Source organism: Ranitomeya variabilis, chromosome 6 (assembly GCF_051348905.1).
Source record: "Ranitomeya variabilis isolate aRanVar5 chromosome 6, aRanVar5.hap1, whole genome shotgun sequence".
Classification (NCBI taxonomy): domain Eukaryota; kingdom Metazoa; phylum Chordata; class Amphibia; order Anura; family Dendrobatidae; genus Ranitomeya; species Ranitomeya variabilis.
This window is the reverse complement of record NC_135237.1, coordinates 317,665,290-317,693,097: the sequence shown is the minus strand read 5'-3', so window position 1 is coordinate 317,693,097 and position 27,808 is coordinate 317,665,290. Positions and strand designations below refer to the sequence as shown.

The window sequence follows — 27,808 nt, the reverse complement described above, 5'->3', positions numbered from 1 at the left end:
GGTAGATAGGGAGAGCTTGGAGGCCCCTATTACGGAGGAGGAACTGGGTCGGGCACTACAGTCTATGGCTAATGGGAAGGCGCCTAGTGTCGATGGGCTGACTGAAATTTATAAAAGCATGGGGGAGACGTTAGTTCCCAGATTAAAGGCGGTTCTACACGAGGCTAAGTGTAGAGGGTAGCTGCCAGCTTCCATGAGAGAAGCCATAATAGTGGTCATTCCAAAGGAGGATAAAGATGTGGGGAAACCTGAGTCATATCGTAAAATTTCTTTGCTTACTATGGATGTCAAGCTTCTGGCCAAGGTGTTAGCGACCCGTCTGTCAAGTGTCATTACTAATCTGGTGCACCCGGATCAGTCTGGCTTTATGCCTGATAGATCTACAGCGGTTAACCTGCGGAGGCTGTTTATGAATCTGCAGCTTAGGTCTGACAACTGTGGCCAGAGAGTTATTGCATCCTTGGATGCCCACAAGTGTTGTGATCCGGTGACCTTGGAGCCACATGAAACTTTCTCTGGAGTTGGTGGAACCTATACTGACCGCAAATCCTGAACTAAGGCTATGTTCACACGATCCTTTTTTTGATCCTTTTTTTTTTCAGGTCCTTTTTCCATGCAGGGTACAGTCCAATGTTACTCTATGGAAAACAAAAACCGCTGTGCCCACTATCCTTTTTTTCTCAGGCAAATCCGCGAGGATTTGCCTGCAGAAAAAAAGAAGTACCATGTCACTTCTTTCTGCGGATTCAGCTCCTGTTTTCAACAGGCACCAATAGGAAAGTGCTGTTGAAAACCCGCAGAGGAATCTGCAGAAGAAACTGCAGGAAAATCAGCAGTGCAGTTTTGCACTGCGGGTTTTCCAAATCAGGACCTGAAAAAAAAAGGATCAAAAAAAGGATCAAAAAAAGGATCGTGTGAACATGGCCTAACACCGCAACTAGAAGTAGCCGTGGAGTGTGCCTAACACGAACCTAGACACCTCGACACAGCCGGAGGACTAAATACCCCTATAGATGGAAATAGGAATGCTTTCTTGCCTCAGAGCAGACCCCCAAAGGATAGGCAGCTCCCCACGAATAATGACTGTGAGTAGGAGAAGAATAGACACACGCAGGTAGAAAACAGGATTTAGCAAAAGAGGCCACTCTAGCTAAATAAGAAAGGATAGGACAGATTACTAGGCGGTCAGTATTAAAACCCTTCCAAAAATATCCACAGCAGATAATACAAAAAGTTCCACAATCTAACTGAAGACATGGAATGTATATCTGCCACTCCAGAGAATCCAACAAGACTGAGAAAATACTGACACAATCTAAGCTGGACAAGAAAACACAAAGAATAGCACTGAATTGTGAAGCACACAACATGTGTGCCACAGAAAAAAAAACCCAGACACTTATCTTTGCTGATTTGGCAGAAAGGCAGGAGGAACCAGGCAGAGGTCCATAACCTCCCAAGAACAATTGACAACTGGCAAGGACAAATGAATCCTGCACGCCTAAATACCCCAGTCAGAACTGCAATCAGCAGATACACCTGACCAGGGCTGCAACTCAGGGGCAACTGCATTACCACCTACAACCACCGGAGGGAGCCCAAAAGCAGAATTCACAACAGTACCCCCCCCTTGAGGAGGGGTCACCGAACCCTCACCAGCGCCCCCAGGCCGATCAGGACGAGCCAGATGAAAGGCACGGACCAAATCAGCAGCATGGACATCAGAAGCAAAAACCCAAGAATAATCCTCCTGGCCATAACCCTTCCATTTAACAAGGTACTGAAGCCTCCGCCTCGAAAAACGAGAATCCAAAATCTTCTCAACCACATACTCCAACTCCCCATCAACCAAAACAGGGGCCGGAGGATCAACAGAGGGAACAACGGGCACCACATATTTCCGCAATAAAGATCTATGGAAGACATTATGGATAGAGGCCGGAAGCGCCAATCGAAAAGACACCGGATTAATAATCTCAGAAATCCTATAAGGACCAATAAACCGAGGCTTAAACTTAGGGGAAGAGACCCTCATAGGAACATGACGGGAAGACAACCAAACCAAATCCCCAACCCGAAGCCGGGAACCAACACACCGACGACGGTTAGCAAAACGTTGAGCCTCCTCCTGAGACAACACCAAATTGTCCACCACATGAGCCCAAATCTGCTGCAACCTGTCAACCACAGAATCCACACCAGGACAGTCAGAAGGCTCAACCTGCCCAGAAGAAAGACGAGGATGAAAACCAAAATTACAAAAAAAAGGCGAAACCAAAGTAGCCGAACTAGCCCGATTATTAAGGGCAAACTCGGCCAATGGCAAAAAGGCCACCCAATCATCCTGATCGGCAGACACAAAGCATCTCAAATAAGTCTCCAAAGTCTGATTAGTTCACTCGGTCTGGCCATTTGTCTGAGGATGAAATGCAGAAGAAAAAGACAAATCAATGCCCTGCCTAGCACAAAAGGCCCGCCAAAACCTAGAAACAAACTGGGAACCTCTGTCTGACACAATATTCTCCGGAATACCATGCAAACGAACCACATGCTGAAAAAACAACGGAACCAACTCTGAAGAGGAAGGCAATTTAGGCAAAGGCACCAAATGAACCATCTTAGAAAACCGGTCACAAACAACCCAGATAACCGACATCCTCTGGGAAACCGGAAGATCAGAAATAAAATCCATAGAAATATGCGTCCAGGGCCTCTCAAGGACCGGCAATGGCAAAAGTAACCCACTAGCACGGGAACAACAAGGCTTGGCCCGCGCACAAGTCCCACAGGACTGCACAAAAGGACACACATCACGTGACAACGAAGGCCACCAAAAGGACCTACCAACCAAATCTCTGGTACCAAAAATACCAGAATGACCAGCCAACACAGAACAGTGAACCTCAGAAATCACTCTACTAGTCCATCTGTCAGGAACAATTTTCCCACAGGACAGCGGTCAGGTCTATCAGCCTGATATTCCTGAAGAACCCGCCGTAAATCAGGGGAAATAGCAGAAAGGACCACCCCTTCTTTCAGAATGCCGACCGGTTCAAGGACCTCAGGAGAATCAGGCAAAAAACTCCTAGAAAGAGCATCAGCCTTAATATTCTTAGAACCCGGAAGATACGAAACCACAAAATCAAAACGGGAAAAAAAACAAGGACCATCGAGCCTGTCTAGGACTCAGCCGTTTGGCAGACTCGAGGTAAATCAAATTCTTATGATCGGTCAGGACCACAATACGGTGCTTAGCTCCCTCAAGCCAATGTTGCCACTCCTCAAACGCCCACTTCATAGCCAACAACTCCCGAATGCCGACATCATAATTGCGTTCAACAGGCGAAATCTTGCGGGAGAAGAAGGCACACGGTTTCATCAAAGAACCAACAGAATCCCTCTGAGACAAAACGGCCCCTGCCCCAATCTCAGAAGCATCAATCTCAACCTGAAACGGAAGAGAAACATCTGGTTGGCGCAACACCGGAGCAGAAGTAAATCGGCGTTTAAGCTCCTGAAAGGCAGAGACAGCCGCAGAGAACCAATTCGCCACATCAGCGCCTTTTTTCGTCAAATCAGTCAAGGGTTTAACCACGCTGGAGAAGTTAGCAATGAAACGGCGATAAAAATTTGCAAAACCCAAACATTTTGGAAGGCTCTTCACGGATGTAGGTTGAATCCAATCATGAATGGCCTGAACCTTAACAGGATCCATCTCCATAGATGAGGGAGAAAAAATAAAGCCCAAAAAAAGAAACCTTCTGCACCCCAAAGAGACACTTGGACCCCTTCACAAACAATGCATTGTCACGAAGGATCTGAAATACCATCCTTACCTGTTCCACATGAGACTTCCAATCATCGGAGAAAATCAAAATATCGTCCAAATATACAATCAAGAATTTATCAATATAAGTCCGGAAGATATCATGCATGAAGGATTGAAAAACAGATGGAGCGTTAGTGAGCCCGAATGGCATCACAAGGTATTCAAAATGGCCTTCGGGCATATTAAACGCAGTTTTCCATTCATCACCCTGCTTAATACAAACAAGATTATATGCCCCCCGAAGGTCAATCTTCGTAAACCAACTAGCCCCCTTAATCCTAGCAAACAAATCGGAAAGCAAAGGTAAAGGGTATTGAAACTTGACCGTGATCTTATTCAAGAGGCAATAATCAATACAAGGTCTCAAGGAGCCATCCTTCTTACCAACAAAGAAAAAACCTGCTCCCAACGGTGAAGAAGATGGCCGAATATGCCCTTTCTCCAAAGACTCCTTAACATAACTCCGCATGGCGGTATGTTCAGGCACAGACAGGTTGAAAAGTCGGCCCTTAGGAAACTTACTGCCAGGAATCAAGTCAATCGCACAATCACAGTCCCTGTGCGGTGGAAGGGAACTAGACTTGGGCTCATCAAATACATCCTGAAAATCAGACAAAAACTCTGGAATTTCAGAAGAGGAAGCAGAGGAGATTGACATCAACGGAACATCGTTATGAACCCCCTGACACCCCCAACTAATCACAGACATAGATTTCCAATCCAACACAGGATTATGTACCTGCAACCACGGGAAACCCAGCACGATAACATGCAAATTATGCAACACCAGAAATCGACAATCTTCCTGATGGGCTGGCGCCATGTGCATGGTCACCTGTGTCCAAAACTGGGGCTTATTTTTAGCCAAAGGTGTAGCATCAATCCCCCTTAAAGGGATAGGGTTCTGCAAAGGCTGCAAGGGAAAACCACAACACCTGGCAAACTCAAAATCCATTAAGTTCAAGGCGGCGCCTGAATCCACAAACGCCATAACAGAAAATGATGATAATGAGCAGATCAAGGACACCGATAACAGAAATTTAGGTTGTACAGTACTGATAGTAAATGAACTAGTGATCCTATTTGTCCGCTTAGGGCAGACTGAAATGACATGAGAAGCGTCGCCACAATGACTTTGCTCTAAGGACGACGCCACAGCGCGCACAGTTTGACGCTCCCGCAAGCGCCGATCAATCTGAATGGCCAGAGACATAGAATCACTCAGACCGTAAGGCGTGGGAAACCCCACCATAACATCTTTAACGGATTCAGAAAGACACTTTCTGAAAATTGCCGCCAAAGCATCATCATTCCATTTAGTCAACACAGACCATTTTCTAAATTTCTGACAATACAATTCTGCCTCCTCTTGACCCTGAGTCAGGGCCAACAAGGTTTTGTCCGCTTGATCCACAGTATTCGGTTCATCATATAATAATCCTAAAGCCTGAAAAAAGGAATCTACATTAAGCAAGGCAGGATTCCCAGATTCCAGGGAAAATGCCCAATCCTGAGGATCGCCACGCAGCAGGGAGATGACAATTTTAACCTGCTGAATAGAATCACCGGAGGATCGCGGTCTCAGAGCAAAAAACAATTTACAATTGTTTTTAAAACCCAAAAATTTGGACCTATCACCAAAAAAAAAATCAGGAGTAGGAATCTTCGGCTCTAAAGCAGGAGTCTGAACAATATAATCAGAAATACCCTGTACCCTAGCAGCAAGCTGGTCTACACGAGAAGCTAATTCCTGAACATCCATGCTGGCACAAGACTCCTCAGCCACCCATAGATAAAGAGAGAAAAAAAAAAAAAACAGACTACAGAAAAAAAAATGGCTCAACACCTTTCTTCCCTTCTTCTGAGATGCATTTAACTCATTATTGGCCAGTTGTACTGTTGTGATCCGGTGACCTTGGAGCCACATGAAACTTTCTCTGGAGTTGGTGGAACCTATACTGACCGCAAATCCTGAACTAACACCACAACTAGAAGTAGCCGTGGGGTGTGCCTAACACGAACCTAGACACCTCGACACAGCCGGAGGACTAAATACCCCTATAGATGGAAATAGGAATGCTATCTTGCCTCATAGCAGACCCCCAAAGGATAGGCAGCCCCCCACGAATAATGACTGTGATTAGGAGAAGAATAGACACACGCAGGTAGAAAACAGGATTTAGCAAAAGAGGCCACTCTAGCTAAATAGGAAAGGATAGGACAGATTACTAGGCGGTCAGTATTAAAACCCTTCCAAAAATATCCACAGCAGATAATACAAAAAGTTCCACAATCTAACTAAAGACATGGAATGTATATCTGCCACTCCAGAGAATCCAACAAGACTGAGAAAATACTGACACAATCTAAGCTGGACAAGAAAACTCAAAGAATAGCACTGAATTGTGAAGCACACAACATGTGTGCCACAGAAAAAAAAAAACCCAGACACTTATCTTTGCTGATTTGGCAGAAAGGCAGGAGCCAGGCAGAGGTCCATAACCTCCCAAGAACAATTGACAACTGGCAAGGACAAATGAATCCTGCACGCCTAAATACCCCAGTCAGAACTGCAATCAGCAGATACACCTGACCAGGGCTGCAACTCAGGGGCAACTGCATTACCACCTACAACCACCGGAGGGAGCCCAAAAGCAGAATTCACAGCACACAAGGCGTTCGATAGCTTGGAGTGGGGACATATCTGGCAGGTGCTGAAGTGCATGGGTTTTGGATCGCAGTTTGTGTCCTGGATTCAGCTGCTGTATTCGCGGCCGGTGGCTAGAATCAGAGTGAATGGGGAGTTATCTCAGTCTATAAAACTAGCTAGAGGCATAAGACAGGGATGTCCGCTCTCTCCTCTTTTGTTTGCTCTGGCTGTGGAACCATTGGCCGTCAAGATTCGACAGTCCGATGAGGTGTCCGGGTTTAGGTATGGGGTAGTTGAAGAGAAGATAGCGTTGTATGCGGACGATGTTCTACTGTTTCTGGCTGACCCGGCTGCTTCCTTGTCGGGTGCCATTGGGATTATTGAGGGATTTGGCTCTTTGTCAGGGCTGACGGTAAATTGGAGTAAATCAATTCTGTTTAAGGTAGATGACGTGGGAGAGAATGAGAGTGAGCCTTTGGGGGGAGGGGCGTCTTAAGGTGGTAAATCATTTTAAGTACCTTGGGATGTGGATCTCTGTACCAGTCACGGACTTTCTACATAGGAGTCTGACTCCTGTTTTAGGTGTACTTAAGGCAAAAGTGGATGCTTGGATTAAGTTACATTTATCGGTGGTGGGTAGGGTTAATCTTATTAAAATGGTTTTTATGCCTAAAATACTATATGTCCTTCATAACGCACCAGTTTGGATACCGCGCGGGAGATTTCGACAGATTAAAGGGAACCTGTCACCTCGTTTTTTCAGTATGAGATAAAAAATACCGTTAAATAGGGCCTGAGCTGTGCTTTACAATAGTGTATTTTTTGTCCCCTGATTCCCCACCTATGCTGCCGAAATACCTTACAGAAGTCGCTGTTTTCGCCTGTCAATCATGCTGGTCTGGTCAAAAGGGCGTGGTGAAATGGCTGTTTCTCCCCCACCTCTTGCTTACCTTCCCGGCATTGGCGTAGTGGTTCTCGCATGCTCAACAGCCGAAAAAGAGCGCGATCTGTGCTATTCCCCTGGTTATCGGTGGCGGCGGCCATCTTCCTGAGGCCGCGCGTGCGCAGATGGAGTGCTCTGCTTCCCAGGGCTTCAGGAAAATGGCCGCCGCGATCTCCATCTGCGCACACGCGGCATCCCGCGGCCATTTTCCTGAAGCCCCGGGAAGCAGAGCACTCCATCTGCGCACGCGCGGCCTCAGGAAGATGGTCGCCGCCACCGATAACGAGGGGAATAGCACAGATCGCGCTCTTTTTCGGCTGTTGCGCATGCGAGAACCACTACGCCAATGCCAGGAAGATAAGCAAGAGGTGGGGGAGAAACAGCCATTTCACCACGCCCTTTTGACCAGACCAGCGTGATTGACAGGTGAAAACGGCGACTTTTGTAAGGTATTTCGGCAGCATAGGTGGGGAATCGGGACAAAAAATACACTATTGTAAAGCACAGCTCAGGCCCCATTTGACGGTATTTTTATCTCATACTGAAAAAACGGGGTGACAGGTTCCCTTTAACTCCCTCTTTAGAAGTTTGGTATGGGGAAGGCAATATCCACGTATCAGACTAGAGACGCTTCAGTGACCCAAGGAAGATGGTGGTTTGGCTTTGCCCAACCCTGAAGTATATTTTCTTGCAGCCCAGAGTCAGCATTTGAAGGGCTGGGCGCATGAGGCGTCGTCCAGTGCGGTACAGCATTTGATGGAAATGGTGACAAACCGATGTCCAGTAATACAGTGTCTGGAGGATGGTTCCCTGGGGCATTGGGGAAATTGTATGCGGAATATGTTGGCACTATATAAATAAAATTATTATTATAAATAAAATTATTATTATTGTATCCAACTATATTTTTGATAAGTAAGTTGTGGAGCAGATTGAAACAAGTTCGGGGGGTTACGGGTCTAACGAGATTCTCACCAATATGGTTTAATAATAACTTACCGGAGTTTGTAGCATTGGGGGTACTACCAGAGTGGCAGGCCAAGGGAATTCATTACGTGATTCAGATAATTGAACAGCGAGTGCTGAAATCCTTTTCCCAATTGCAGGTGGAGTTTGGACTCAGGCCCTCGGGGGAATACCAATATGCACAGATGAGGCACGCATTTGGAGCTCAAAACAGGGGTGAAGGTATTAGAATACAAGAAGATATAGTGTTGGAATATGTGTGTGGTGAAGGGACTACGAGGGGAGTTATTTCCACCCTATACAAAGACTTACTACATACATACCTGTTAGGATTTCTGATAAAGGCGAGAGCTAAGTGGGAGAGGGACCTGGGCCCAATGGAGAATGAAACCTGGGAGTCGGTGCTGGAGTGGGTTCTGTTGTGATCCGGTGACTTTGGAGCCGCATGAACTTTCTCTGGAGTAGGTGGAAACTGTACTGACCGCAAAACCTAAACTAACACCGCAACTAGAAGTAGCCGTGGGGTGTGCCTAACAAACCCTAGACACCTCGACACAGCCGGAGGACTAAATACCCCTATAGATGGAAATAGGAATACTACCTTGCCTCAGAGCAGAACCCCAAAGGATAGGCAGCCCCCCACGAATATTGACTGTGAGTAGGAGAGGAAAGACACACGCAGGCAGAAAACCGGATTCAGCAAAAGAGGCCACTCTAGCTAAATAGGGAAAGATAGGACAGAATACTAAGCGGTCAGTATTAAAACCCTTCCAAAAATATCCACAGCAGATAATACAAAAAGTTCCACAATCTAACTAAAGACATGGAATGTATATCTGCCACTCCAGAGAATCCAACAAGACTGAGAAAATACTGACAATCTAAGCTGGACAAAAAAACACTGAATAGCACAGAATTATTAAGCATGTGTGCCACAGAAACAAAACCAGACACTTATCTTTGCTGATTTGGCAGAAGGCAGATGGAACCAAACCAGGACCAAAACCTCCCAACAACCATGGACAACTGGCAAGGACTAATGAATCCTGCACGCCTAAATACCCCAGTCAGAACTGCAATCAGCAGATACACCTGACCAGGACTGCAACTCAGGGACAACTGCATTACCACCTACAACCCCCGGAGGGAGCCCAAAAGCAGAATTCACAACAGGGTTCCACGGGTGTCATTAAGTGAACCGTATAGGCTGTCACAGCTTTATATCATACACAGAGTCTACAAATCTCCGGAAGTATTGTATAAAGCGGGTTTGCGTGCTGATTCTTAGTGTCGGAGGTGTAGGACTATGAATGCTGGAATATATCATATGATGTGGACGTGTCCGAGACTGGCCGCTTTTTGGCTGGTGGTTTTGAGTCGTGTGGAAGGAGCGTATAGATGCACGGTACCAAGGGATCCGATGGTGTGCTTACTGGGGTATGTAGATGAGATTGGAGTGGATAACACCTGGAAGATAGCAATTGCTAGACTATTATATATGGCCCGAAAGGTGATAGCACCAAACTGGATTAAGGAGGAACTGCCCATGAGGAGAGAATTCCTTCAATATGTAAAGCAGGGTCTGAAAATGGAAAAAGGGGTTTACAAGAAACGAGGGAAAATAGAAATGTTTGATAAAATGTGGTCTCCGTGGCTTGAATTGGGATGAGGGCAGGTAAAAGGGAGTGGGAAAGTTAAGGGCCTGTGTTCGGTGAAAACTGAATGTGGAATATGCTGTCTTAAGTGGGTTAAAGATTCACTAAGTATTATTGATAGAGGCGATACTAAAAGAGATGAGCTGTCTTTTGGGGGTGGGGTGGGACTTGTTGGGAATGGTGGGGCTTTTAAAATTGAGAAAACTTTGTATGGAACGTAAGAAAATAATATGTAAAATGTAATGTTATTCTTAATAAAAATCTATTTAAATAAAAAAAAAAAAAAAAAAAAAAAGAATCCATTCTGGTATTTTAGATTTTTATTTTTTTCAACCAATAGGAAAAACATCCTGTTGCGTAATCTTTGTAGAACAGTTTAAAATATGTATAAATCTAAACAAAATGTTAAATTCATAATTTTGTTATTTATTCTTGAACGATACATTGTGAAAGCACAGATTATGATAATTTTATTTCTATAGCACCAACATATTTTGTTGCACTTTACAACTCAGGGTGAACTTGTACAAACTAGGTAAGACGTTACAGAGTAAGAGTTACATATACCAAGAGGAGTGAGGGCCCTGTTCACAAGCTTACAATCTATGGGCAAGTAAGGGTAAAAATTAAAGTGCTTGTCGTGCGAGGTCCGGCCATCAGTATAATAAATAGTGGCATCCAACTACTGCTGCATAAACCAGTCAACAGCCAGTCTCTGTACAAGTGCAAAGTGCCATTGAGTGCATGTAAGAGAGAACATGGATACGTTAGTTGGATTAAAGGGAGAGCAGGGAATATTTGGGTCAGTGACGCAAGGTGATGGTCCGCTCTAAAGAAATGTGTGTTTAGGGCACATTTGAAACTGGATACTGGGAATTAACCAGATTGCCTGGGGTGGTGCATTCCAGAAAACTGGTGCACCACGAGAGAAGTCCTGGGTACAGAAGTGGGAGGATCAGATTATAGAGGAGGCTGGTTTTAGGACGAGATGGTGTTCTGCCAACAGTTCTTTTTCCCCTGTACTACTATTCCTGGCCACATGTTCGTTTTCAGTGAAGCAAGGAAAAGCTATTGTCAGATTCCTCCAGCTGTTGCCTTACTCACACTGGAACAGAGGATCAGGCATGATCGGCTCTGACATGCCCAATCCATCTTTCTCCTGACATTTGGCATCTGGGCACACACAGGAGATAGTCAAGACATTTGTTCATTTTTTTTGACCAGCTCAAAGGGTTGATCACTTTGATAAAAAGGAAATAAAAAAGGGGTCAAAAAAGCAGGATGGGTTAAAAAAATAAAAGAAGCATCCCTCTAGGATTTATTGTTATGTATACGTTTAGTGTTTGCTGAGCGGTTAATTCAAACTTAATGAAACAACTTGTGTCACACTGATCACCCATCGTTCTCGTCTCTATACTGCGCAGCCCTCGCCGGTCTGCACTCCCTGCTGCAGCTATGATGTCCTGGCACAGGGACATGTGGTTGCTGCTTCCGATCCCTACTGCGGCCATTGATTGGCTGCAGAGACATTTCCTGTGTGAGGGATCCTGGAAGTCTCCTCGTGGGAAGGCAGGAAAAGGAATAGTTCTGCCTACAGGGAAATTCTGCACACAGCGACTGCAAGTAGGGATTCAGGATCTGATAGCATTGGTCATTCCCTACTGTGCTTCATTTGATAACCACCTTGAATATTCATTGTTACTGATTTGTTAATAATGCGTTATACCCTCTCTGGCCTTTTCAGAAACATATTACATACTAAGGGTAGTTGGGGAGTTTCTCACACTCGAGTTCCTACAGAGTCCAGGCCAGGACATGTTGCACTCATTGCTGGATTTTATGAAGATGTCAGTGCAGTTGCAAAAGGTATGTAAGGAATTATTTATTTTATATTTTTAAATCCTAGTAATTTGCTTGATATATTTTCTTCGATTATTATCTAGTGCTCTCTTTTGACAATTTAAGGCCTAGTTTTTATCTTCAATGTGGTCATCCTTGTGCCCATTTTTACCTTCAGTGTTTCATCCATGCCTGTTTTTACCATCAGTGTGTCATCCGTGTGCCCGTTTTTACATTCAGTGTGTCATCTGTGTGCCCGTTTTTACCATGTGTGTCATCCGTGCCCATTTTTACCCTCCGTGTGCCCATTTTTACCCTCAGTGTGTCGTCCCTGTGCCCATTTTTACCATCTGTGTGTCATCTGTGTGCCCGTTTTTTACCCTCAGTGTGTCATCCGTTTGTCCGTTTTTATCCTCAGTGTGTCACCGTGTGCCCATTTTTACCATCTGTGTGTCATCCGTGTGCCCGTTTTTACCATGTGTGTCATCCGTGTGCCCATTTTTACCCTCCGTGTGCCCATTTTTACCCTCAGTGTGTCGTCCGTGTGCCCATTTTTACCATCTGTGTGTCATCTGTGTGCCCGTTTTTTACCCTCAGTGTGTCATCCGTTTGTCCGTTTTTATCCTCAGTGTGTCACCGTGTGCCCATTTTTACCATCTGTGTGTCATCCGTGTGCCCGTTTTTACCCTCAGTGTGTCATCTGTGTGCCCGTTTTTACCCCCAGTGTGTCATCAGTGTTTTTCCAGTGTGGAAAAAGAAATAAATTAATGCCGAACCTTCTCTTATACTTTGCACTGTTAACCACTGAGCGCACACAGATGACACACTGATGCTGTACGCATTTTTCATAGACCCATGTCACCCTTGCTGCTGGGAATAAATGGACATCTGCATAGCAGGAAAGGTTATAATGGGGACTTGTGGCATCCGTGAAAAAGACAGATACTACTGGAAACACACATCCGTGAAAAAGACAGATACTACTGGAAACACGGACGTGTGACGGAGGCTCTTAGAATTGATCCATACTGGTGACCCTGAGAGAGTACATATACTAATTAACATAAGAGTGATTTTATTTTACAAAACAACTATTCGGTTCTGTGCCCAGATGGCAGATTTGTCAATGCCGCCTAATAGAAAAACTGCGTTTGTTGCCCTCACGAACCACAGCAGCCGTCATTTCACCAGAGAAGTTTTATAACATGAAAGCTGACTTCTCATTGGCTGCTAAGGGCAATAAATAGTATTTTCCCCTCTTTCAGGCACCATTGATAAACCAGGTGCGTTGCCATGATGTGTCTTGTTAGGTTGTATCGCTTCTATTTAGTAGGCTCCGTGTAACAAGTGCATCTGTTCAGTGAGTAATCCCCCACTATTTTCTTAGTAACATGCATACTTTCCATACATTAGCACACCAGTGCTTTTCTGTAGCAGACAAATGGAAAGTTCTAACCGTGATTTTATTCCCAATCTCCACCGACTTGTGTCTGTGATAACAGGCTGGTGATATAATAAGATAAAGGTCTGGAGTTATGTAGTTATAAATAATAGTCATGATGTCTCTTGCATCTGAAACCCGTGACCTTTCCAAAAAATGAAAATCCGTACGTCACTGCTGGAAAGTGGTATGATGAATGATGTAGGCAGTGCTAGTGCAGAAGTAATTGTAGGCTGCAATAATCCCTAACATTTACATAGTGATGGCCGTGGGAAACTGAGGAAACCAGACCAGAGCTTCCAAAATGCTGATTTTAGCTTAAGCTTTTTATTTCATATACAATATGTATATACGGTAATTGTGTATATCACATTTCTATTATAATATTATTATTCTATAGGCTGGAAGGAGAATCCAGTAGAATTTGATTCTGTCTTCAATGAGAGTACCTACACTTGGAGCTGGGGTAGCCCAGATATCTTACCCATGTTTGCTAAAGGTATGAACTTTAGGCTATATGGGGAGATAGGAGAGGGGGGAATTGTACATTTTAAAAATACCCATTCATGATCTAGGTTGAAAAGAAATGCTATGGCAGGAATGAATCAGAAATATCAGACTATTGGCTTGAAGCACTTCATTTTTTTCAGCACTATGGGCAAAACATCAATTAATGCATGGCTCAACCAGATCTCAATTTGATTTAAAGAGGTCCTTTTTTGTGTTGAACTGGACTCACAGTGCAATAGTGGCTGCAGATAAGTGCTGAGAAATCAGCAATTAATGAAGTTGTCCACTACTTGGACAACTTCTTCTCATACCCCTTGCTTGGACCCATAAAATAATAAAGCCTTTACTCCTTTCCCATGCTGGCGCCGTTCCCACGGTGTCAGCACTCAGTCTCCCGGGACTCCCATGCTGTTTTTGTGACATGTGACGCCGGTGCCCAATCAACGTGGCGTCACTGTCCCTGCTTTCGTCAAATTGAGCAGGAAGAGGAAGAGCGAGATCAGCTACAACCTGAAATGCCTCTTCATGTTTGATTTGTCAAAAGGTAGGGCCGGTGTCATGTGCCACAACTGCACAGGAGCCCCGGAAGAGCAAGTGCGGTCACTGCGGGAACTGTGCCGCCACGGGAGGTGAGTACAGGCTTTATTTTATGGGGGCCAAACATTTTGATCAATAAGGGGTTGTTCTAGTAGTGGACAAGTATTTGGCCCCAATGAGTTAATTTTCATTTAGTCCAGTATCTGAGAGAGAGGTATGAAAAGGCACACACCCAGAGAAGATGGTGAAGAAATGCCCAGTTGGTCTACAAGTAGTGTGCTCCTAAAGCAACAAATGTGAATATCTCATCAATGAAGTAACAGTGCAAAACTGAAAAGTGTACATGATTTGGGAGCGCTCAGGGATTTTTACAAGTTGGCTCATTTTTTTGAGCACACGACAGGTCCTCTTTATAGCTCTGATTTTATTCATGGACATCATTGTTCAGTTTGTTGTGCTTTTTTTACCCAATAGATAATTTGTAAAATTAATAAAATCATTACTCAATTCATATGTTATAAAAACGGTCTACTGTATAGCTCTATCAAAGCCATCATGAAATTGTTAAAAACTGAAGCTGTGTAGTACGTGAAAACTTTCTAGCTTTTTCTTTACCTATTTTCAGGCGCTAGTGGCGACCATGTTTTTACACACTGTTACTTGGCAGAAAATGAAGACTTTGCATCTGAAGATGCAACCATATTGGATACCTGGGTTTTTGACCAAGTGAAGGTGCGTCTATATATTCAGAATTATCACACAAAGGGTTCTAGAAAAATGGTAGATATAGTAACCCAAATAGGATACACATTATAGATCTAAGACTACCATTCCCACATGTAAATAAATGTGGAAAATAGGAAGCGATCCCATATATAACAACCTAAAACAATTTTTATTATAAACAATGTTAAAACAACATTTAAAAAGTAAAAAAGCAAGTAATGCCGTAGGGAACACCACAAATTGCCAAATCATCAAAGAAAGCCCTGTGTGGATACACTCAAAAGAGGACCACGAGCATCTATATGGCTGATATTGTTGATAATACACAAAGTGGTAGTATATCACAATCAACGTTAGGGATATAACAATCCAATTAGACTCTCAAAATTATACAATTAATAATATAAGTTTTTATCCCTATATCCGCCTTCCATTAATACACCACATACAAATAATCCTATTAATCCAACCTGAGATATAAAGTCATGTGGCTGTCTGTCATGCACAGTATCGAACCACATAAAAAAGTATATATAGTCCTGCTAAGGGCAATGAGTAAATAATAGGGCTTTTACCTTGAATAGAAAGAGTGCTGGATAGGGTGCTTGTGGTGTCCCCACCCTGTGTTTATCAACATTATAGATCTGTCAAGATTTGATATCAAAACTATTCTATATTATTATTTTAGATGAATAATGTAGCCATGTAAAATGCAGACATTCAAAGAAAATGTCCCTTTTAGTCTTTCTTCAGGTCTGCTCAAAGGAACCAAACCATGATGCACATGCTTAATGAAGAGAAAGTAGTTTTCTTTCTTCATCTCCTTGGATTGGATACCAATGGGCATGCTCACCGCCCAGGTTCACGGTATGTACTTAGTATGTGCCCTGGAAAATAATCTGACTATAATGACGTTAGTAACTATACAACACAAATGACAGATTAGTAAGAAATGATGAGCACTGTAATTTTTCTGCACCACAGCTGTGAATGGATCGTGAGAATTACAGAGATCATATAGTAATGAATTATCCTAGTGAAGATGTATCACTTGGTAATATGGGGGTTACACTTGCAGAAACGTGCAAAACTGTAAAGCGCTGCGGAATATGTTAGCGCTATATAAAAATGAAGATTATTATTATTAAAGATTATTATTATTACACTTCATCCAAAATTATTTGCCAACTTCATGCATTGTCATTATTGATGAGCAACCGTGCCAGGATAAGGTGTTATCCGCGCATGCTCGGGTGCTAACCGAGCGACCTTGGCGCGCTCGAATAATATGTTCGAGTCCCGGCGCTTGCATCTATCGGTGCTGTTCAACAGCCGCAGCACATGCAGGGATTGGCTAAGGCCTCTTTCACACTTCAGCCTTTTTGTTTCCATCCAAATCCATTGTTTTGTGAAAAAAAACGGATCCAGCAAATGCTGCTTATGGATCCGTTTTTTTCTCATAGACTTGTATTAGCGACAGATTGTGACGGATGGCCTTCCGTTTCATCCGTCGTACGACGGATCCGTTGCAAATTCTGTGTCCGTCGGGCGGAAACAACGCACATAGAAACATTTTCTGTGTACGTCGTAAAATCGCCCAGCGACGGAGCCAGTGCTGTCCGTCGTTGGCTATAATGGAAGCCAATGGACGCAGGATCCGTCGCTGACCTCTCTCTCTCTTCAAAAAACGGATCCAGTGCATCCGTTTTTTACAGTTGCTACAGGATCAGTCTTTTCAAGACTTTGACGGATTGTGACTGATTCTAAAAAACAGATGTGTGAAAGAGGCCTTACAAACAGGCAATGTGTTGTTGGTGTCAAACGCCCACGATGCAGGCACGGGGGATCGAATATATTTTTCAGGTATGCCAAAAACACTCGGTTAGCACCAGAGCATGCTATCATCAAATTAAATCAATTTTCAAATCAATTATCAAATTTTTATTTTCCTGGCAATGCAGCAGGTAATAGATTGATAGCGAAGCTAATCTTTTGACTCCTTCCCAACTTGTATGAAGCTTTTATGTTACTTGTCAGGCGTGGATGTATGGTGTAGGATCGGGAGCTGAGCCCGCTCCATGCAATGTGGGTGCTGGCTGTGTGTTACGTCTATTACCTACATCTAGCAGTAATGACTGGAGCTAGCTCCGACAAATGCTGTTTAACCACTTAGGAGCCACTGTCAATTTCCAACAGAAGCATTTAATATGTCCATCTAGAGGGTCCATTATGTTGCCCACACCCCTGATTCTTCTGATGCTACTGCATGCTGCTGATTGGTTACCATGAAAGATGGTCATCTGTGTATTTGATGTCATGATGTCCATAAAAGTATCCATCAAAAATATGATTATTTAACACATACTTGAAACGCCATAAAGAAAAATAAATGAATAAGAATGACAGAATTGCCATAGAAGTTCTAATATTTTATCTATTTCCAAAAAGTGAGTGAGCAATAGAGAAATCTAAATCTAATCAATATTTGGTGTGACCTCTCCTTTTGTTCATCCACTTTGCATTTTGTTAATAGATGAAAAATAAAGTATTAACAGTTCAATTTTTTTAGAGCATTTTTTTCACACCTGCCTAAAAAATGTGAGCACACACACCACCCCTATCCTCACATGTGCCACAAAAGCAAGCCCTCATGGCTATGTTGTTGGAAAAATAAAAAGGTTATGGTTCTTTTAAGAAGGGAATGAAAAATCTAAAGTTCAAAAAAGAAAAATTGTTCTAATCGGAAGGGGTTAAATAAAGTTTGACTTTTTTTCTTATCTTTCGTAAAGGTTTTTTCGTAGTACTGTAGTACATTTTCAGCTTTTCTTTTTAAGATAACCTTTGTACTCTGCTATGGATGATCTCCTATGCCGTCATCCAAAATTCCCAAGTGTCATTCACATCAGGATGAAACCCAAACATAGGTCCATAAGACGAAACAGTGGGAGGGGGGAACTTTAATAACGATGTTCCAGTTAGATGATGCAAAGCCAGACAAGACTGGCAGAGCCTAATTTATTGGCGTCTGATAATCTTATTACATCTTGCTAGACATTTTAGATATTTTCTCCTCCTTATGAAACCTCTTGGTAAGCTTACCTTATTCTATTACTTTACACCAATTCTTTGCACCCATTTTGTACCATTTTTTAGCACATTTTGGACCGTAATTCTGGTGCATTTTGCTTACTTTGGTAGTTTGATGTGTGCGCGTGAGACACAACATATAAAATACTAGATGGTGGCCCGATTCTAACGCATCAGGTATTCTAGAATATGCATGTATGTATGTATATAGCAGCCACATAGTATATAGCACAGGCCACGTAGTATATAGGAGCCAAGTAGTATATAGCAGACAAATACTACGTGGCCTGTGCTATATACTATGTTGCTGCTATATACATACATACATATATATTGTAGAATACCTGATGCATTAATACAGGCCACGCAGTATATAACACAGCCCACGTACTATATAACACAGCCCACGCAGTATATAGCAGCCACGCAGTATATAACACAGGCCACGCAGTATATAACACAGGGCACGTAGTATATAGCACAGCCCACGCAGTATATAATGTCGAGTATAGGAATGGCTAGCACACGACTGAGATCGGATTGTAAGGTGCTAGTGAACAGAAATTAATCCCATCAATATGTACAAGTCTATAATCACTGCACTCTTTGCGACAATATTATGCTTCAAGTGAAAAATGTGTTTATTACAGGTGAAGAGGCGACAAGTACAAGACGTTTCGGCCACTCTGTGGCCTTGATCACTGAGTCGCGTAATGGAGGTGCGTCGCTAGGTCATGCTTGTACGTCCCAGATAGAAATGGGCTAGGTATGGCACATATAACCACAGTTGGAATACAGCTAGTGCTGGAGCCACAAGGGGAGGTGGAGAGTGTTCGTTAAGCCGATTGACAGGGTACGGTACGCAGAATGACGTTGGTGGTGGAGTGGGAGAGCTGGCACAACCGTGCCTTAGCCGTAGATAGCCGGTTGTGCCAGCCCTCCCACTCCACCACCAACGTCATTCTGCGTACCGTACCGGACTCTGCCGCCATTGGCACACACATTGTCTAGGCTTGTGCAGCCCTGTCAATCGGCTTAACGAACACTCTCCACCTCCCCTTGTGGCTCCAGCACTAGCTGTATTCCAACTGTGGTTATATGTGCCATACCTAGCCCATTTCTATCCGGGACGTACAAGCATGACCTAGCGACGCACCTCCATTACGCGACTCAGTGATCAAGGCCACAGAGTGGCCGAAACGTCTTGTACTTGTCGCCTCTTCACCTGTAATAAACACATTTTTCACTTGAAGCATAATATTGTCGCAAAGAGTGCACGCAGTATATAACACAGCCCATGCAGTATATAACAGTGCCCATGTAGTATATAGCAGCCACGCAGTATATAACACAGCCCACGCAGTATATAACACATGGCACGTAGTATATAGCACAGCCCACGCAGTATATAACACAGCCCATGCAGTATCTAACAGTGCCCATGTAGTATATAGCAGCCACGCAGTATATAACACAGCCCACGCAGTATATGAGTGCCCATGTAGTATATAGCAGCCACGCGGTATATAACACAGGCCACGCAGTATTTAGCAGTGTGGGCACATATCCCTGGTAAAAAAAAATAATTAAAATAAAAAATAGTTATATACTCACCCGCCGGGATCCAGCGAAGCTCTGGCGATAAGCGCGCGGCTGCCGCCATCTTCCGTTCCCAGAATGCATTGCACAATTACCCAGAAGACCGCTAAGTGTTCTGGGTAATTTCGCAATGCATCTCTGGGAACGGAAGATGGCGGCAGGTGCGAGCGCATCGTCGTACGATGGAAGGTGAGAATAGCAGGTTTTTTGTTTTTTTATTATTTTTAACCTTAGATCTTTTTTACAATTGATGCTGCATAGGCAGCATCAATAGTAAAAAGTTGGGGACACACAGGGTTAATAGCAGCGGTAACGGAGTGTGTTACCCGCGGCATAATGCGGTCCGTTACCGCTGGCATTAACCCTGTGTGAACGGTGACTGCGGGGAGTATGGAGCGGGCGCCGGTCACTGACTGCTGGGGAGTAGGGAGGGATTAATCGGACTGTGCCCGTCGCTGATTGGTCGCGGCAGCCATGACAGGCAGCTGGCGAGACCAATCAGCGATGTGGGATTTCTGTTGCGGAAGTTGCGGACAGAAAGACGGAAGTACCCCTTAGACAATTATATATATAGATTATACCCACTGTTTGAATAAAATACTTTACCATCATCAGTAAGCAAAGTTATCATGGCCTCAGTCTATGGGGCCTCCTGGAATAGCTCTTTTATGTCATAAAAGTTCCTTAAATAATTTTCTTCAGTGCTTTTTCAGAAATGCATGAAATCTTCAGAACATCTGTACATTACGTTGTGTTTTCCCCCAGATCTATAGTACGAGGTGTTTGTTCCTCTGGAGACTTAGCTGCATTGTTCATGAAATGAAATGGTCCCAGGCGAATGAATGTGACGTGAAGGTCACTCGCTTCTTCAGACATTGTCAGATCTCTCCATGAGACAGAAAATTAATAACTAGCTTTCTTTCCAAATGTGTATGGGAAAATGGAACCTATTGCACTTTCTTCTCTTTTTTTTCATTTCTGTGCTGCTTATCATTACAATGAGTGTGTTTCTCATCCATTCCCAAAAAGCGAGTACAAAGACAATGTGAAGAAAGTTGATGAAGGAGTCAAAGAGATGGTAACCCTGATTGAAGACTTTTATGGAAATGATGATAAAACAGCTTTCATCTTCACCTCTGACCACGGCATGACAGACTGGGGTGAGTAAATCTGTGAATGGCTATGTATTATTCTGTATTTTCTGCAATGCTTTGTATCATCCCCTTTGTAAAGGAAAAAAAAAAAAGCAGTCACATGAGAATTGTCCATAAATAAGTATCTCGATCTGTGTGATATCTGCGATACTGATTGTGGACGCTTATCAGGGAATATCTGTCCAGCAAAGAAAGCTGCATTGTAGAAGTCCCCATGGTCAGCGCAACTTGTAGGACAATTCAAGAGAGAAGTGGATAACATATTTTTTTTAGTCAATATAACGTGGATTATTGTATATCTGATAACAGGTGCCATATATAACATTTCCTAGCTGTATATGTTTTATTTTAAAGGATTAATCCCATAATTGAAACTTATCTATCAATAGAAGCGCTATATTTGACTACCTCCTGTAGACACATAAGCCCTGATTCATCAAGACTGGCTATTTTTCTCAGGCGGCTTGTTAAAGTCAAATATTTCTGATTCATTACGAGGTGTACGCTTCTTAATGAATCATGAAAACCTACAATTAACCATATAATATAAAGGCCCTCTTGACAGAAACAAGTTGCCTACAAAAATGTCAGGAATAGAGCGGCCACGGTAAAATTTTTACTATGGCTGTTCTACTCTTTACATTTTTGTAGGCAATCTCTTAATGAATCAGGAGCATCTGACTAGAGTTGTGCGTCTCACCACACACCTTACCCCAATCTCAGACTGGAGTAAGATTTCTGGCGTAAGGAACACCACAGCTCAACATGAATTAAACAAGCTGTGGCGTTACACTCACATGCGACCCCATCCTTTCCAGTTGTGCCCATTATGGAAGAAGCTGTTTTGAAAACTTTGAAATTTCACGACTTTTCATAGCAATTTTACGCCAGAATTCTATTGAAATTACTTTGATGAATCGGGGCCGTAGAAAATAAGTGGAGCAGTGTCCCATGTCCCTCTTCTCTCTCACGGGGCAGTGCATAGCTTTGATCTTGAGATCAGTGGGAGTGCGACCACAAAGTAAATATTACATTGTTGTCTCCTATCATGTGAATTGGTGAAAACTTGCAAAGTTGGGTGTAACCCTTTAAGGCCTCTTTCACACGTCAGTGTCTCCGGTACGTGTAGTGACAGTTTTCTCATGTACCGGAGACACTGACACACGTAGACCCATTCAAATGAATGGGTCTATGCACATGTCTCCGTGTTTTCACGGACCGTGTGTCCGTGTGCAAAACACGGAGACATGTCTGTGTTTCTCCAGCAGCACGTACAGCAATATGTCCTGCAGACGTGCACACGGAGAACAGTGTGCACTCTCCTCCGTGTGCACGTACCGCCCGCATGAGAGATAGCGCTACAGTAAGCGCTGTCCCCCCCGCTGTGGTGCTGAAGGTGGCATTCATCTCTTCTCCCCCGCAGGAGAGAAGAGATGAAAGATCAAGTTTTGGTTTTTTTTATTTTCGTTAAAAATAAAGTTGCCGGGAATATGCGCATATTCCTCACTGTAATGAGCGTTCCCACGTGACCGCTCACACAGGACAGGCTGCCGGCGCTGAAAGGAGAGAGGAGACATCGCGGGAGCTGAATGAGTATTTCTTCTGCCAGGGGCCGGGCGGCGCACTGGGGATGGGAGGCGGGAGGTCCCAGCAACTTTATTTTTAACAAAAAAGAAAAAAAAAACTTGATCTTTCAACTCTTCTCTCCTGCGGGGAGAAGAGATGAATGCCGCCTTCAGCACCACAGCGGGGGACAGCGCTTAGTGTAGCGCTGTCTCTCCTGCACGGTCCTTGTGGTCCTCAGGCGGCACACGGGCGGCACACGGATGCCGCACGTGTGCCACACTGATGTGCCACGTGAGCACACGGACACGGATAACTCCGGTACCGATTACTCCGGTACCGGAATTATCTGGACGTGTGAAAGAGGCCTTAGGGATTTAGTTTATTTTTTGCTGTGTAAAGCTTTATACAGTAGCTATTACATATCCCTCAGAGTCTCCAACGCAATTTTCTTAACAACCTTATATTCCTTCTATTTGCCATTGGAAGAAGGAAATCATAATTATATGAGTTAGGTTTATTTTCCAGCATTTCAAGCTAGGGAAATCATCAGCAATTGTTAGTTTCCCTTCTCTAAGTCCTCCTTCACACGTCTGTTGTTTAAACGCGTACGTGAAAAAACTGTACCGGGGTCATCAGTGTTTTGGATCAGTGTATCATCCATATGTCCATTTTTGCCATCAGTGTGTCATCCATGTGCCCGTTTTTATCCTCCGTGTGTCAGTTTTTACCTTCAATGTGTCAACAGTGTGCCGGTTTTTACCATCAGTGTGTCATCCGAAAAATGTCGCCATTTTCGGAGACCCTTAACTTTTTTTTTTTTTTTCTTTCCTGTCGATAGATGATATAAGAGGGCTTGTTTTTTGCTTGGCAGGCTGATTGTTTTATTCATTATTTTTTTGGGTACGAAACATTTTTATTGCATTTTATTGTAAACTTTTTAGAGAATAAAGTACAACAAGTAGTCAGCTGACCTGTATTCCCAAAGCAATTTGCAGATTAATTCCTATGCAAAATAAAATTCTCGTATTGCCCTATTTAAATGCTTCTGTCTGTGATTCACAGTGGCATTTTAGTGGTTAAGACAGCAGCAATCAGAGAGAGCTCCAGTTGCTGCAGTTGCAGCAAGATGTTGGCTGTGCATCAAAGCTAACACATTCTGGTTATGGTGTATGAGCTCAGCTTTTGAGCCTGCTCTATACATGGGCACCAGTACATCACATTTGAGAAGGGGTTAAACTGTTATAGGTAAACCACCAATGATTGGCAGCTTTTGGATGTCTTTATTTTTTCCTAGGGTCCCATGGTGCTGGTCATCATTCTGAAACCTTGACACCACTAGTTGCTTGGGGAGCTGGAGTACATCAAGCAAGAGAAAATCTTCTACCAGACAAAGTTGCAGCAGGTATGAGCTCTCGAATAAGCGCAAAGGAAGTGAAAATCTTTCAATATAATAAGTGACTCCTTTATATTTATTTTAGTTTGAGCTTTCATCTTAAAAAACCTTCACGCACTTTTGTATATTTTAAACTCCTCAAAAATAATTGCAATACAAAGGAGGATAGGCCTTGGAATTATGAAAACCACTGGATAGGTAGGCATGTTAAACATATGCAACCAGTATTTTCAAAACATCTTGCTATATTCACTTTTTAATATGAGCGTCACAAGCACGAATAGGACTTGCACGCTTTCGCTTGCTATCAATGAGGTGATTAAAAGTTGTCTGAAGAATGTTCTACCACACTTTTTGGTAGAGCATTGAACAGCAAGGTGGATTGTTGCTGAAGGGAAAAAAAAAATAAAAATCTTTAAATCTTCAGCTTAGCGAGTGTGAGCGAGCTGAGTGTGACCTGAGCGTAAGTGTGAACGGCGGTAAGTGTGACTTGTGATTCAGTGACTTTGGAATCGGAGTTTCCAAGGGAGGAATTACTGTCTGTATTTTATTAACACTTTGCATTTATTTTTATTTAACGTTTCTGTCTGGTGCAATCCCCATTAGGAAATGTGCTCCACTATTGTTAATGCGATCCAGTGCACATCTTGCCACATATATGCAGTCCTTGATCAGCCGGTCGAGGGTGCATACTGCTGTGCGAGATGTGAGCACGTTGTGCATTTGGAAACCCAGATTCTGGATCTAAATGTGCAGCTGGCAACACTGAGATCCATAGACAATATGGAGAGGAGTCTTCTGCTCACTGAGCAGACGCTCAATGGGATAGATGGGGGGGATGGTAGGATGGAGCTGCAGGACAGTGAAGTAGCTAGCTGGGTGACAGTCAGAAAGCGGGGTAGAGGGAAGAGTGCCAGGGAGGCTAGTCCTGATCTGGCACATCCCAATAAGTTTGCTAAGTTGGCAGATGAGGGGGGTGCCAGTACAGGGGTAGCACTGCTGCAGCCAGGCATGTCCTCTGAAAGCCGGAGGAGTGACTGCTACAGTAAGGAGGGAAATAGGAGAGCAGTACAGGCCAGACAGGTGCTGGTAGTGGGGGATTCAATTATTAGGGGAACAGATAGGGCAATTTGTCACAAAGACAGGGATCGTCGGACGGTGTGCTGCCTACCTGGCGCTCGAGTCCGACACATCGCTGATCGGGTTGACAGATTACTGAGAGGGGCTGGTGAGGACCCAGCGGTCATGGTGCACATTGGCACAAATGACAAAGTTAGAGGTAGGTGGAAGGTCCTTAAAGATGATTTCAGGGAATTAGGCTGCAAGCTGAAAGCAAGGACCTCCAACGTGGTATTTTCCGAAATACTGCATGTACCACGTGCCACGCCAGAGAGGCAACGGGAGATTAGGGAGGTTAATAAGTGGCTCAAGAATTGGTGTAGGAAGGAGGGGTTTGGGTTCCTGCAGAACTGGGCCGACTTCTCAGTGGGATACAGGCTCTACGCTAGGGATGGGCTGCACCTCAATGGGGAAGGTGCAGCTGTGCTGGGGGAGAAAATGGCTAGAAGGTTGGAGGAGTGTTTAAACTAGGGATTGGGGGGGAGGGTATTCAAATTATAGGGGGGGAAGATAGGGCAGATAGAGCACACCTGGGCACAAATAAGGAAGTTGGGGGTGGCGGTGGCATGGGGGGTGGGGTTAGAACAGTTAATAATTTAAGAAAGAATAGAGGTACAGAGAGGAACATCAAGTGCATGTATACTAATGCCAGAAGCCTCGCCAACAAAATGGACGAATTAGAATTAATGTTGTTGGAGCATAATTATGACATGGTGGGGATATCTGAAACATGGCTGGATGAGAGCCATGACTGGGCTGTTAACTTGCAGGGCTATAGGCTTTTCAGAAATGACCGAACAGATAAGCGAGGGGGAGGGGTGTGTCTGTATGTAAAATCGTCCTTAAAACCCATCCGGCATGATAATATAGGTGAATTTAATGAAAATGTAGAGTCCCTGTGGGTGGAGATAAGGGGAGGGGGAAAAAATAATAAATTACTGATAGGGGTTTGTTATAAATCTCCAAAAATAATGGAAGCAATGGAGAATATCCTCGTAAAGCAAATAGATGAAGCTGCGACTCAAGGAGAAGTCATTATTATGGGGGACTTCAACTACCCTTAAATAGATTGGGGAACGGAAATCTGCAGTTCCAGCAAAGGTAATCGGTTTTTGACAACTATGAGAGACAATTACCTTTCACAACTGGTTCAGGACCCAACAAGAAGGGGGGCACTGCTAGACCTAATACTAACCAACAGGCCAGACCGCATATCAAATATAAGGGTTGGGGTCACTTGGGGAATAGTGATCACAAAATAATAAGTTTTCATGTATCCTTTAATAAGACGTGTAGTAGAGGGGTGACAAGGACACTAAACTTCAGGAGGGCAAATTTCCAACAGATGAGAGATGATCTTGGTGCAATTAACTGGGATTATATCCTGAGACATAAAAATACACAAAGAAAATGGGAGACGTTTATTAGCATCCTGGATAGGACCTGTGGACAGTATATACCGTATGGGAATAAACATACTAGAAATAGGAGGAAACCAATATGGCTAAATAGAGCTGTAAGGGGCGTAATAAGTGACAAAAAGAAAGCATTTAGAGAATTAAAGGAAGTAGGTAGTGATGAGGCACTAAATAAATACAAAAAATTAAATAAATTCTGTAAAAAGCAAATCAAGGCAGCAAAAATTGAGACAGAGAGACTCATTGCTAGAGAGAGTAGAAAAAAAATCCCAAAATATTCTTTAACTACATAAATAGTAAGAAACTAAAGAATGAAAGTGTTGGCCCCCTTAAAAATAGTCTGGGGGAAATGGTGGATGAGGATCAGGAAAAAGCCAATATGCTAAATGACTTTTTTTCATCAGTATTTACACAAGAAAATCCCATGGCAGACAAAATGACTAGTGATAACAAAAATTCCCCATTAAGTGTCACCTGCTTAACCCAGCAGGAAGTACGGCGGCGTCTAAAAATCACTAAAATTTATAAATCTTCGGGCCCGGATGGGATACACCCCCGAGTACTGCAGGAATTAAGTACAGTCATTGATAGACCATTATTTTTAATCTTTAAAGAGTCCATAATAACAGGGTCTGTACCACAGGACTGGCGTATAGCAAATGTGGTGCCAATATTCAAAAAGGGGACAAAAACTGAACTCGGAAATTATAGGCCAGTAAGCTTAACCTCTACTGTGGGTAAAATCCTGGAGGGCATTCTAAGGGATGCTATACTGGAGTATCTGAAGAGGAATAACCTCATGACCCAGTATCAACACGGGTTTACTAGGGACCGTTCATGTCAGACTAATTTGATCAGCTTCTATGAAGAGGTAAGTTCCGGACTGGACCAAGGGAACCCAGTAGATGTAGTGTATATGGACTTTTCAAAAGCTTTTGATACGGTGCCACACAAAAGGTTGATACATAAAATGAGAATAATGGGGATAGGGGAAAATATGTGTAAGTGGGTTGAGAGCTGGCTCAGGGATAGGAAACAAAGGATGGTTATTAATGGAGCACACTCGGACTGGGTCGCGGTTAGCAGTGGGGTACCACAGGGGTCAGTATTGGGCCCTCTTCTGTTTAACATATTTATTAATGACCTTGTAAGGGGCATTCAGAGTAGAATTTCAATATTTGCAGATGACACTAAACTCTGCAGGGTAATCAATACAGGGGAGGACAATTTTATATTACAGGATGATTTATGTAAACTAGAAGCTTGGGCTGATAAATGGCAAATGAGCTTTAATGGGGATAAATGTAAGGTCATGCACTTGGGTAGAAGTAATAAGATGCATAACTATGTGCTTAATTCTAAAACTCTGGGCAAAA

The 27,808-nt window shown here is 43.4% G+C and overlaps 1 protein-coding gene across 2 annotated transcripts in view; it reads left to right on the top strand.

The window, feature by feature from the left end:
- PIGN (phosphatidylinositol glycan anchor biosynthesis class N) overlaps window positions 1-27,808 on the top strand; it is a 477,253-nt gene that overhangs the window by 28,880 nt on the left and 420,565 nt on the right. For both annotated transcript variants that reach the window (XM_077269733.1, XM_077269734.1), the window contains exons 3-8: window positions 11,788-11,909; window positions 13,724-13,822; window positions 14,996-15,102; window positions 15,839-15,963; window positions 20,812-20,942; window positions 23,797-23,904. In XM_077269733.1, the coding sequence (XP_077125848.1) occupies window positions 11,788-11,909; window positions 13,724-13,822; window positions 14,996-15,102; window positions 15,839-15,963; window positions 20,812-20,942; window positions 23,797-23,904 (692 nt within the window). The remainder of the gene's footprint in view (window positions 1-11,787; window positions 11,910-13,723; window positions 13,823-14,995; window positions 15,103-15,838; window positions 15,964-20,811; window positions 20,943-23,796; window positions 23,905-27,808) is intronic.